General features: G+C 37.7%; 1 protein-coding gene across 16 annotated transcripts in view; it reads left to right on the top strand.

Annotated features, from left to right (window-relative positions):
* LOC138603295 (peripheral plasma membrane protein CASK-like) overlaps window positions 1-14,048 on the top strand; it is a 59,577-nt gene that overhangs the window by 34,032 nt on the left and 11,497 nt on the right. For 7 of the 16 annotated variants that reach the window (XM_069674986.1, XM_069674984.1, XM_069674983.1 and 4 more), the window contains exons 7-14: window positions 514-692; window positions 1,215-1,337; window positions 1,573-1,656; window positions 2,195-2,294; window positions 4,202-4,219; window positions 7,116-7,240; window positions 7,404-7,481; window positions 8,805-8,885. In XM_069674986.1, coding sequence (XP_069531087.1) covers window positions 514-692; window positions 1,215-1,337; window positions 1,573-1,656; window positions 2,195-2,294; window positions 4,202-4,219; window positions 7,116-7,240; window positions 7,404-7,481; window positions 8,805-8,885 — 788 coding nt within the window. The remainder of the gene's footprint in view (window positions 1-513; window positions 693-1,214; window positions 1,338-1,572; window positions 1,657-2,194; window positions 2,295-4,201; window positions 4,220-7,115; window positions 7,241-7,403; window positions 7,482-8,804; window positions 8,886-14,048) is intronic. The other 9 variants (XM_069674989.1, XM_069674985.1, XM_069674981.1 and 6 more) reach the window with 5 other exon arrangements.

The raw sequence follows: 14,048 nt of genomic DNA, 5'->3' as shown, positions 1-14,048 counted from the left end.
CGACAATAATCTAACAGCATTCGGCAATAGGACAGGTGCATTCACTTATCAAATAATTAATTAGGTAATTCTGTTTTTATAATCTTTCAAGCTAATAAGTCTCTCCAGTTAAAAGTGACCCTGCGGCTCAGACCACGATGAGGGAGCAAAGTCATTTAAAGCCAAAGACGGATCGAATTGAGGAACATGATTTGTCCATGTGACCGAAGGCCACAGCCACTGAAGGTTTAAGGAGTCAATAGACAACATAAATAAGAAGGCAGTTCATGTAGTGTCGCCTTGTAAAGAAAGATGTACCAATGTTCCGTGCTACGATTATATAGTGGTGTGATGTAAAATGACTGTTTCTGTCAATGGAGTCTGGTGGCTTTAAAGAAGGAAATCATTTGAATGTCAGTTTTCCACTTTAATGGATAAACATAAATCTGTAAGTATGTGTCCTTGCTTATACCCTTGTAACGCCACCTCGCAGCCAATCTCTTTTAAAATCCTCCCTCTGCTTCCTCTCGTCAGGTCGGGTGGGCACTCCCCACTTTATGGCCCCAGAGGTGGTCAAGAGGGAGCCGTACGGCAAACCAGTGGACGTGTGGGGCTGTGGAGTCATCCTCTTCATCCTCCTGTCTGGCTGCCTCCCTTTCTACGGCACCAAGGAGCGCTTGTTTGAGGCCATCATCAAAGGGAAATACAAGGTAGTGGCTGTATCAAAAGTGCGGTAGCGAATTTTCTTTCACTCCATAAAACATGTATTTTATCTGTGCTTTCCTTTTGTATGTTCTCTTTGCATCATGTCTAGTTGGCTAGATGGACACTTATAAATTAATGGCTGCTCTGAAAAAGGGAAATGGTTACGCACTTCTCACCTTTACAAAGCGGATGAGAATAAACTGACACTGTCAGCAGAACGCACGGAGATGCAGCGCTGTTAAATTGACAACTGAGAGTATGAGCTTCCTGCCTGGTGCACTAATATGCAGCAGATGCAGTCACCACAGGCAGCTTGATGGACGACGCTGTGGTATCATGCATCAAGCTGCTGCTATATTTGCAGATTTTATTTTGAAAAATAAACGTTCTACCAACACTGCATTGTGCTTTCACAGAAAAATTATGGGATTTTTTTAGTATTCATAATAAAAAATGTTTAAAGATGTATAAAGATGCGGTTTCATAGGTTTGACGTGCGTGTTGTCTGTTTGTCCTCTGTGTCCTGTTAGATGAACCCTCGCCAGTGGGCGCACATCTCTGAGAGCGCCAAGGACCTGGTGAGACGCATGCTGATGCTGGACCCCGCTGAGAGAATCACCGTCTACGAGGCCCTCAACCACCCCTGGCTGAAGGTAAGATTACAAGAATTTAAACAGTTACTAGTCAAAGATTAAGTACATCTACAACTGACGAGATTAATGTGATTCAGCTTTAAACCACCGGCCCTCCTAATGCTTAAAGAACACTGTCTTATTAAAACCACAGCTCTGCTTTCACATCCGTTGCGTGCCTGTGCTTCTGTCCCCACTGTTTTTTTTATTGCTTCTACTGGCATTTATGTGGAATTCTGTGTTTCCGTACGTGCAGGAGAGGGACAGGTATGCCTACAAGATCCACCTGCCCGAAACGGTGGAGCAGCTGAGGAAGTTCAACGCCAGGAGGAAGCTGAAGGTCAGAGCCGTGTTGGTGGCACTGATCCTACAGATGAGAGGAAGTGTCACCTCCTCCTCCATACTGTGCAGCTGCTTATCATGATTGACCTAGATTAATGTAATGCAAAAAAGACCCTTAAAGGGCGTGTTCATTTAAAGGGGAACTCCTTATACAAGTTTAAAGGTCTGAAAGCAAAAAAGGCCAGACTACATTAACAAGACTTTGCTCGTCTACCTAGTCTGCCTGGACTGGTTAGTTAGTTTGTGTTATTTTGTTGTATGCGAGCTGAGCCAACCCTTTAAAACACCAAAGATACAGCACAATAAAAACAAGCTAACAGACTGATTGTTGCATGGTAAAAGAAATGCATCCGATCCTTTCCATAATGTTGTTGGCAGATTTTTGTACACATTCATACCCCCCCAAAAACATAACAATAGTAATAACTATAAGGTCTCATAATCGAAGATATCCAAACATGATATACTTATCCTGCAACACGGGCCCCTCTTGAGGCTTTCTGTAACAAATATATTATCCCTTCTCTGTATCCCAGGGTGCAGTGCTGGCTGCTGTCTCAAGCCACAAGTTCAATTCTTACTACGGCGACCCCCCAGAGGAGCTACACGACTTCTCAGAAGACCCCACCTCCTCAGGTAAGTCGCATAACGGAGCACTTCACTGGTTTAGGAAGGTTCGGTTCTTCCTGAATGTATTTATAGTTCAGCAGTCGGTGGTGTTGTGGTAACTGAGTTGTTACAAATCTTTATATACTGACAGATTTAGTTCTTCCTACATGATGTACTGATACCATACTGATGTGATGTAAAGCAGGGTTATCTAAAGCCTTAAATGTTTGAATAATGCTTGTTATATTTTTAAGGTAAGGAATATGCTTGGATTTGAAAAATGGTGTTTCACCTACACACTTGACCCTTCGCTAAGCCCCTCCTTTGAACGGCCACTGTCCAATCCTCCGATAGCAACCGTAACTAGGCGCGGGAGGCCTGTCAAGCTTTCAGAACAAAGAGAAATGCTGTGCGCATGTGGAATCTGAAGTCCGACAGCAGATATCCTCAAAGTTTAGAGTTTTTTCCAAAGCCAAAAACTCAAGAGGAGAGATGTCGGACATGGGGAAGACAGTCAACCGGTCTCCGCTTGCGATCCTGTCTGACCTTCGCTACCACCACCGATGATGTCGGCACAGCCTTTATTTTACCACCGCTTGGTTTGTGCCGTTGTTGTGGCAAACTTGTTCAGGATGTTGTTGGGCTTTCGTGTTGTGCCTTTAAGGAGATCCAGTGTTTGGATCAAGCCCACGATACGCGTGCAACATCCTGACGTGCTTTAAACAAAATGAAAAAGTGGGATCAATCTCTCTTCAAGAAATTGTGCTAATATTTCCCTCGGAACATCTCCCACTGTTATATTTGAAAACCGCCATAATATTTACATGCCGGTGCGAAAGGTTGACAGGCGTAGCAACAGTAACCAAGGGGGGCGGGACTTAGCGAAGGGTCAATTACTCATGAAACCTAAAATACTTACTAAGACCACAGCTTAGTGGATGAAATGGATGCTGAAAGTACACAGGTTGTTACGCTCTGGTCTTTTAGAGTGCAAGGGCATACTCTGACCTTTGACGGTGTGTGTGCATGCATATTGAAGCTAGCTAAATATTGCAGCTGGTGACAATTTCCTAGCTTACAAAACATTTAAAAGCTAGTTTTTGAAAGGAGCCAAAGACAGGAAGGCGTACAGCTGCTAACGGACTATCAAAGTATACATTGATTGCTGTGGGTAACAATTTAAACGTGATGATGAGGGCTTCTAGAGCCTGAAATGTCCGCATAAGTAATCTTTAATGAGCTTCACTTTTTCGCCCAGTTTCTATCGTCGTGGTTTCTATTCTAAAGTTAACTGCAGCGTTCTGTGTGAAACTTCCCATTTGGAAGAAGACAGATGTTGCCAAAGAGCCTCACTTCCCTGTCTCAGCCACAGACTTTCACTTCCTTTGATAAGAAAACTGCAGGCTGCCAATAGTTATATCAGCACACTGATATCACTGGAGCTGCCATCATAAAAAGCAGAAAATGAGCAGTGTGTTACATCATCGCCTCATGAATCAGTGCAACGAGCTAAGCTCTGCATATTTTCTGCTCGGGTTCAGAGGGAGCTGCTGCAGCCAGACTTACTTATACCAACACGTATGTTGTTTCTGCTGAGGCTGGCAGTCTGGCGCAGTCATGCTTCCTGATGACTGGTTTATTTTTGTAGACCCCCAGACATGAGTCCGCTTGTAGACGTGTGTAGTTTAGTCGACGCTTGCAGCAGCTTGGCAGATTATTCACTTGGACTTGGCTGCTTTTGTTGGTGTTCTCTCTGCCGCTGCTCTTTCCTCTGTTTCTCCTTTACCCCCTTTTAATCCCTCCTTGCCCTCCTGCTTTCTCTTTTCTTTCACTGTGAGCTGTTAAACTCTGCACCCGTAGCTGCTGTAACCCTCCTCTAATCTCAGCCTCTCTTTCTTTGGTGTTGTTTTTTTCTTCCGCCGTGCTGTCTCTAGGACTGCTAGCTGCCGAAAGTACGTATCCCCCTCCCCGCCCGTAGAATCTCGATGTGTGATATCATCATGACATCATCATCATCATCATCATCATGTGCATTAACTCCTAGTACTGGATGATGTTAGGTCCTAATCCTGCAAAATGGCTTCCTCTGTGTCTCCCTCTGTCTTCTCTCCTGTGTTCCTCGAGTGTGCTTTTAATCCAGAAGATGATATTCTGTTTACATGCTTCTCTATTACTCCACAGGAAGCTCTTTAACACAGATTTACACAATATTCAGACGCTCAACTTATCAGACAAAACATTTAATTTAAGAGCTCAAAATTGTGTCTCTTAAAGAGGGATTGGGCTGTTAGCTTAGTTTGTTAGCCAGATCTTCCAGATGGAGAATTATTGTTAAATCCTAAATTATGGTTTGGCCATTTGTTGCAGTTATGTTTCTTATATATATCTTTATATACCAGTGTTTCCCACACATAAGCCCCTTTCCAACTGGTCGAAAAACCTGCTAACACATGGTTAGTGGGAAAGGCTATTCAGACCCGGGTCAAATTGACTCTGGTAATTATCACCTCGGCTCCAACCGGCAAAAATGGGAACACAAAACCCGGGTCAACGCGCTTATCACTGCCCCCTTTCCGCCCGCTGTCGCGTAAATACATAAGAACAACACACAACGGCGAATTTGTTCTTTGTTTCGTGCAAGATGCAGCAACACTTGCAAGACAGTGAGGTGAGAGAGCTTCTTCTGATCCGAGGGGATGAAGAAATAAGGCGACAGGTTTCTGGCACAGTTAGAGACACTGCGACCCTGTGTCCGGCATGGCGTCAGACGGTGACGCAGCAGAAAAGGCAATGGGAAAGGAGACGATCTGCATTTACTAGCAGGTCTTCCGTGGTCTGAAAAACCAGTGTCAACGCGCTCATTTTTGGAGGGGGTAATAGACTGGACCGGGGCGGGCTGCCCAGGTATATTAACTGCCTCCCAAGTACATTTTGTGAGCAATTCTATTTAGTTTATTTTATCTGTTCAAGATCGTTGTCCACAATCGATTAACTGCTGGAAATTCTCCTCTCACGTACCTGTTGCAAGCAGGGTATCCACATATGCGCGCCAGAGAAATACACACGCACACACAGAGAAACGAGGCCACATCCGTCCTTTAAATGCATCTACTGAGGTGCGACGTTGAATGTTAAACATGGACCTTCTTACGGCTTTGTTTTAAACGCTTTTAGGTTGAGTTGGGTAGTGCCCATGTATTTCAGATTGGCTTTGATCTTGAAAACACGACTCGTGTTATTTTGGCGACTGTGTAAAACTTACAGCGCATGATGAATGTCAACAGGGTCGACATAAAGAGAGGGGGGAGACGAGCGAATTACGTTATTACCGTTCTTACATCCACAAGCAACAGAAATGTATATACAGGCATTGAAAAGAACACAGTGGATTCTCAGGCTCCTGAATAAAAGAGAAAGTGCATTGTACCAAAATAAAAGGCTCTCAGACGTATTTTCTGTAAGATTGATACTCGACAATTTTTCATTTTCAAGGGAGAGCGATGAAAAAAGCCATAAGCCATAAAAAAGCCAACACACCTACACACAACTGTAAAGAAAGGTAAAAGGAAAAAGACAGTAAAGTGAAGGGAACCTCTGTGGCAGACCAACCACTGCTGGCTGATGGAAAACGCGTCACTAACTGGGCGCCGCTTGGGATTTTTTCAACGCTAGTCGCCACAGACAGTCTGTTATACTGCTTTCATCAGTGGGCCATAGGCTCAATCACCATTGTGTTACCTCATTCGGCGATAGATACAGACTTAACAGACATTTATTTATATGAAAATCTTCAAAATCATTACTTTAAAGTTATTAAGAGCTTAAATAGCATGTTTCCTCCTCTGCTGTCTCTTTCATGCCTCACAGTAATAATCGAATCTCATTTGTTTTTTCCCAAAGCCCATAATTAGCTCTGTTTGTAATTATGATTATTTCCTCCATATCAGCCTTTCATCTGTATTAACTCTTGTTTACTGAACTCTTTTAATGAAGTGTTTCTTCTTCTACTAAAGACCACCTCAATAGGTGCAGGATTAGTTTTGAAAATGGGATAATCCATGAAGTCTAACTTTAACAAATGAAATATTTAATACAGCAAATCATTTGTCAAAGTGATGTCGTAACTTGTTGCCTCACACGTATCATTCTGAGGTAAACTGACAATGTGCTTGTGGGTTCAAATATCAAAGGATTTCTCAGAAAATCTCCTGTCAGAGAGGAAATGATTTCTGACCACACTGCTGTTTCTGAACATGCCGTCACATCATCACTTTATCATCCAACTTGTTTTTTTCTTTGTAGGTTGCACATATTTGTCCAATTTTTAGTTTTGACATACAAGGCTTCACTTTCCCCCTCACTTTTTTGCCGATTATATATGAGACTTTAATTCCTTTTTTACACACTTTTTCTCTGTATTTTCCACATTTTTTAAATATGTATTTTTGCACTTTTCTTGGGTGTAACTGCTCCTAACCCATCATCCTCACTGTAACTTTCTGAACTGCCTTTCTCCTGATGTTCTATTGATGCCATATACCGCTGTTTCTCTGGTTTTGCTGCATGTGTGGGCGATGCAGCAGGTACTTAGGGTTAAATAGTTCTGACTGTTTGTGTGTGTTTTTGTGCGTCTTTCTGTCATGACTTGTATTGTTTGTGTTTCTTTTCGGTGTTTCTTGTTTTTTTGCCTGTTTGTGGAAGTGTGTCAGGTGGTGTGTTTGTGCAGAAGTCCGTCTGTCGTGTTCAGTGTTTGCATTCTGTGTAGTGTTGTTGGATGTTTGGAGTGCTTGCAAGTGTCTCTGTGTGCAGCCAATATTTGAGTGCATCATCTATATGTGTGTGTGTGTGCAGGGGCAGTATCACAGGTTTTGGACAGTCTAGAGGAGATCCATGCCTTGACAGACTGCAGTGAGAAAGACATGGACTTCCTCCACAGTGTCTTCCAGGATCAGCACCTCCACACCCTGTTAGATGTGAGTAAACCACATTAGCTGTAATACCAAAAGTGCCCAGTAGGTGTCATGAGAGCTTAAGAGACAGTGTTTGTCCAGGTTCCTTCTACTGTACACTAAGTGCTGTTCCAGCTGACTCTTATTGTCAAGAAGCTTAATTATATGTTCTAATTTTTTGTTCCAGCTTTATGACAAAATCAACACCAGGTCGTCCCCTCAGATCCGAAATCCTCCGAGTGATGGAGTGCAGAGAGCCAAAGAGGTGAGGAACTCTGACCTAGTGCACATTCACAAACTTGGCTTTCTTTATTTTTTATCTTTAAACCACTAATTAGATGTTTAATAATATAAAAAGTAAAATTGAAATAGGTAACTTAAAGGGCTAGTTTTAACCTCATTGCAGGCTCAAAATAATATTCAAAGTGTCTGACAACTTTAAGAAAGGATCCCTTAAAAGAAACAGAAACATCACTCTCTTCCAAGCAACCAGACTCCATTGACAAAAACATGAATTTTAAATTGCACAAGAATTGCTGGTCAACTGCTTGATTGTGTTATTAAGATCATTGTGTTTGAAATAGGGCTGCAACTAATGACTATTTCGATAGTCATCGATTATTGCAACGATTAGTTGGATAATTTATTGCACAATTAATTAATGTCTCTTATTTAGCGATCGGCTTTTAAATGTAGTTAGAGGTTCTTTGAAGCATGTGCTAACTACAAAACAGACAACAAAATATGAGTTTTAATAAACTTTGGACTGTTAAGTTGAATGAAAAGAGAGATGCGCAAGGTATTTTCCAGAGCTCTACAGTGTAATGTTAAAAACTGAGCTAGCTGAGAAGCTAATTATCTTATCTGTGCAATCTGCATCATCCACCCAAGCCCAACGTATCGTCTCTTCAAATGCACGCGCATTACAGATCCTGTGATAAGCAAGGTTCGCTTTACATATCTTGCAGGCGATCATTTTCTTTGTAGCATGTTTTGTTTATCAGTCGCTGTTTTGCATGCACAGCTCTCAGCAGAGATAGTAAGGATGCGAGATGGCTCACCTCTCAGCAGACTGAGCTCCAGAAAACAATGTCATGTCCGCAAACAGCATGAAAAACACGATTATGTAACAGACTATTATCGACAATTAAATTCGTTAGCAGCTAATTTTGTCATCGATTTGTCGACTAATCATTGCACCCCGAGTTTGAAATGGTTTGTTTGGATCAACACAATATTTGTGAAACGCACTAATACAAAAAAACTCAAAGCTGTGGAGCATCTCCGGGATCCTGCAAGGTAAAATTGCTGTTTTTGCGAATGGAGTCTGGTGGCTTTAAAAAAAGTGATGCAACTGGTTTAAACAAAGGATTACAATAAGGATTATAGCCTGTAGCCAGCTTGCTTTGCTGCTGATGGGTAGGTGATCTACTGGACTAATTCCAAAATGTTTAGTAATTGCTAAACTGAAATTCCTGTTAACCAATTGCTAGAAAAATTGCAAATATAGAAAGCCAATAATTATTATTATAAGTATTACAGAATTATTGTGAGCATTCGTAAGACTTTTTTTTGTTTTCTCTATCAGGTATTGGAAACCATCTCATGTTACCCAGAGAACATGGAGGCCAAGGAGCTCAGGAGGATCCTTACACAGCCACACTTTATGGTAGGATATCAGAACAGAAACACACACACACAGGCACATACATTTTATTCCTCTCAGAGGCTCATTTTTTGGTGTGTGTATGCAGAGCAGGCTTACTGGCATGAGTGCTTACAACCTAATGTGTCAGAAGCGGAGTTCTTTTGACAATCCACATAACTCCCTTGGCCACAAAGCTGCTTAGCACCTGAGCTTGGTGAGCCCTCGGGCGGGGATAGACGCATGCTGAGGAACGAGAGGCAGAAGCATTAGAGCAGGAGGGAGAGAAGAGCTGAAGGGCTTCAGCCTGGCTTCAGTGTGGATATACACTTCTGCAGCTGTCAGTACCGCCATGTTTGTCAGATGTTTTCTGACTGAAACAAACCTGAGACAAGGAGAAGAATTTGGGAGGATTATATTGAGGTGCATGGAAACTGAAATCTGAAGCGCAAAATCACAGGTGTGTTTCATGTTAAGGTAAAACATTGTCTAATAATAATACAGTAATTCCCATTCCTAAAGGCGTGCAACTTCTTTTGTGCTGCAAGTGTGGTAACAACAGTATAATAGATAATGTTTTATTTCAGCCTTTTATCCAATGTAAGTTGTTTTGTTGATGTATTTTTAAATGTATTTTGTGACCTAGTGTACGGCAGCTTAATGTAGGACAATACTATTGTAGTACTCAGTCAGAAGCACAGCAGGTGGAGGTGTTCCCCTGTGCTGATTCAGTCTGTGTCACTTACTGGAGCTGTCAAGCCTCAGGTTTGGTTCAATCCAATTAGCCTGTCCTGCTCTCTGACCTGCTGGGATTTTCACGCCGCATCAGACATTGAACAGTGCTGCGAGTACAATGAGCGTTAAGTGCTTATTTTCTTTTCCAAATTGTATCACTTTTTGAATTTACACAAATATTCTTTAAAATACAGTTATGTAACTTAAATATATATTTAAATTAATTGAAATCTAACCGCCCCCTTACAAATTTACAATATAGAGTATAGCAACATGGAACATTTTTTAAAACACAAAAAGTAGACAAAGGTTAAAAAAAGGTGTGTGTTGGGGGGAATTATTTTATCAATGCAAAAACAGATAGATACATATAGTATAGTATATAAATAAATAATTGCACACACATACAAACATACATAGATGCATACGTACGTGCATGATTGCGCACATACAGTACATGCAGACAAACATACACATACACACATATAGTATGTATGTGTGTACAAATATGTATGTATGTGTATACACAAATGTATGTATATGCAAATACAGTATGTATGTATGCAATTACAAATATGTATGTATATATATCTATGTGTGTATGTGTGTGTCTGTGTCTCAGTATGTACAAAGGTGTATGTATGATGTATATATGGAGTAGTCAGCAAGTGGGAAAAAGTAGCCAGCCTGCCATTTTTTGGACATGCTATATTATAGTGTATTTTTCGATATGCTGATAGGACGTTTTTTTGGACATGCTATACTGACTTATTTTATGACATGCTATACTATGACTTATTTTATGACATGCTATACTATGACTTATTTTATAACATGCTATACTATGGGGTTTTTTCGACATGCTATACTATGACCTTTTTTTGGACATGCTATACTATGGGTTTTTTTCGACATACTATACTATGACTTTTTTTATGACATGCTATACTATGACTTTTTTTTCGACATGCTATACTATGACTTATTTTATGACATGCTATACTATGACTTATTTTATGACTTATTTTATAACATGCTATACTATGACTTATTTTTTGACATGCTATACTATACTATGACATGCTATACTATACTATGACTTATTTTATGACTTATTTTATAACATGCTATACTATGACTTATTTTATGACATGGTATACTATAACATACTATACTATACTATGACTTATTTTATGACATGCTATGCTATACTATGACATACTATACTATGACATGCTATACTATACTATGACTTATTTTTCGACATGCTATACTATGGGATTTTTTCGACATGCTATACTATGACTTATTTTATGACATGCTATACTATACTATGACATGCTATACTATATTACTATACTATGACTTATTTTATGACATGCTATACTATACTATGACTTATTTTATGACATGCTTACTATGACTTTTTTTATGACATGCTATACTATGACTTATTATATGACATGCTATACTATGACTTATTTTATGACATGCTATACTATACTATGACTTATTTTATGACATGCTATAATATGACTTATTATATGACATGCTATACTATATTACTATACTATGACTGATTTTATGACATGCTATACTATAATGTTTTTTTTGGACATGCTATACTATGACTTATTATATGACATGCTATACTATATTACTATACTATGACTGATTTTATGACATGCTATACTATAATGTTTTTTTTGGACATGCTATACTATGACTTATTTTATGACATGCTATACTATACTATGACATACTATACTATGACATGCTATACTATGACTTATTTTTCGACATGCTATACTATAACGTTTTTTTCGACATGCTATACTAGGGCGTTTTTTTGACATGGTATACTATGACTTATTATATGACATGCTATACTATACTATGACATGCCATACTATATTACTATACTATGACTTATTTTATGACATGCTATACTATGACTTATTTTATGACATGCTATACTATACTATGACTTATTTTATGACATGCTATACTATGACTTATTATATGACATGCTATACTATATTACTATACTATGACTGATTTTATGACATGCTATACTATAATGTTTTTTTTGGACATGCTATACTATGACTTATTATATGACATGCTATACTATATTACTATACTATTACTTATTTTATGACATGCTATACTATACTATGACTTATTTTTCGACATGCTATACTATGACTTATTTTTCGACATGCTATACTATGGGATTTTTTCGACATGCTATACTATGACTTATTTTATGACATGGTATACTATGACTTATTTTATGACATGCTATACTATGACTTATTTTATGACATGCTATACTATACTATGACATACTATACTATACTATACTATGACTTATTTTTCAACATGCTATACTATAACGTTTTTTTTCGACATGCTATACTAGGGCGTTTTTTTGACATGGTATACTATGACTTTTTTTATGACATGCTATACTATGACGTTTTTTTCGACATGCTATACTCTGACTTATTTAATGACATGCTATACTATGACGTTTTTTTCGACATGCTATACTATGGCGTTTTTTTTTCGACATGCTATACTATGACTTATTTTATGACATACTATACTATGGGGTTTTTTCAACATGCTATACTATGACCTTTTTTTCGACATGCTATACTATGGGGTTTATTCGACATGCTATACTATGACCTTTTTTTCGACATGCTATACTATGACTTATTTTATGACATGCTTACTATGACTTTTTTTATGACATGCTATACTATGACTTATTATATGACATGCTATACTATACTATGACATGCTATACTATATTACTATACTATGACTTATTTTATGACATGCTATACTATACTATGACTTATTTTTCGACATGCTATACTATGACTTATTTTATGACATGCTATACTATACTATGACGTTTTTTTCGACATGTTATACTATGACTTATTTTATGACATGCTATACTATACTATGACATACTATACTATACTATGACATGCTATACTATGACTTATTTTTCGACATGCTATACTATGACTTATTTTTCGACATGCTATACTATGGGATTTTTTCGACATGCTATACTATGACTTATTTTATGACATGGTATACTATGACTTATTTAATGACATGCTATACTATATTACTATACTATGACTGATTTTATGACATGCTATACTATAACGTTTTTTTCGACATGCTATACTAGGGCGTTTTTTTGACATGGTATACTATGACTTATTATATGACATGCTATACTATACTATGACATGCCATACTATATTACTATACTATGACTTATTTTATGACATGCTATACTATGACTTATTTTATGACATGCTATACTATACTATGACTTATTTTATGACATGCTATACTATGACTTATTATATGACATGCTATACTATATTACTATACTATGACTGATTTTATGACATGCTATACTATAATGTTTTTTTTGGACATGCTATACTATGACTTATTATATGACATGCTATACTATATTACTATACTATGACTGATTTTATGACATGCTATACTATAATGTTTTTTTTGGACATGCTATACTATGACTTATTTTATGACATGCTATACTATACTATGACATACTATACTATACTATGACATGCTATACTATGACTTATTTTTCGACATGCTATACTATGACTTATTTTTCGACATGCTATACTATGGGATTTTTTCGACATGCTATACTATGACTTATTTTATGACATACTATACTATGGGGTTTTTTCAACATGCTATACTATGACCTTTTTTTCGACATGCTATACTATGACTTATTTTATGACATGCTTACTATGACTTTTTTTATGATATGCTATACTATGACTTATTATATGACATGCTATACTATACTATGACATGCTATACTATATTACTATACTATGACTTATTTTATGACATGCTATACTATGACTTATTTTATGACATGCTATACTATACTATGACTTATTTTATGACATGCTATAATATGACTTATTATATGACATGCTATACTATGACTTATTATATGACATGCTATACTATACTATGACTTATTTTATGACATGCTATACTATGACTTTTTTTATGATATGCTATACTATGACTTATTTTATGACATGCTATACTATAATGTTTTTTTTGGACATGCTATACTATGACTTATTTTATGACATGCTATACTATACTATGACATACTATACTATGACATGCTATACTATGACTTATTTTTCGACATGCTATACTATGACTTATTTTTCGACATGCTATACTATGGGATTTTTTCGACATGCTATACTATGACTTATTTTATGACATGGTATACTATGACTTATTTAATGACATGCTATACTATATTACTATACTATGACTGATTTTATGACATGCTATACTATGACTTATTATATAACATGCTATACTATACTATGACATGCT

This window comes from Semicossyphus pulcher, unplaced genomic scaffold, assembly GCF_022749685.1.
Source record: "Semicossyphus pulcher isolate SPU_LCO1_2020_fin unplaced genomic scaffold, fSemPul1.0.p SCAF_24, whole genome shotgun sequence".
Classification (NCBI taxonomy): domain Eukaryota; kingdom Metazoa; phylum Chordata; class Actinopteri; order Labriformes; family Labridae; genus Semicossyphus; species Semicossyphus pulcher.
Note: the sequence above shows the minus strand (reverse complement) of the source record. Positions and strands in the feature narration are given on the sequence as shown.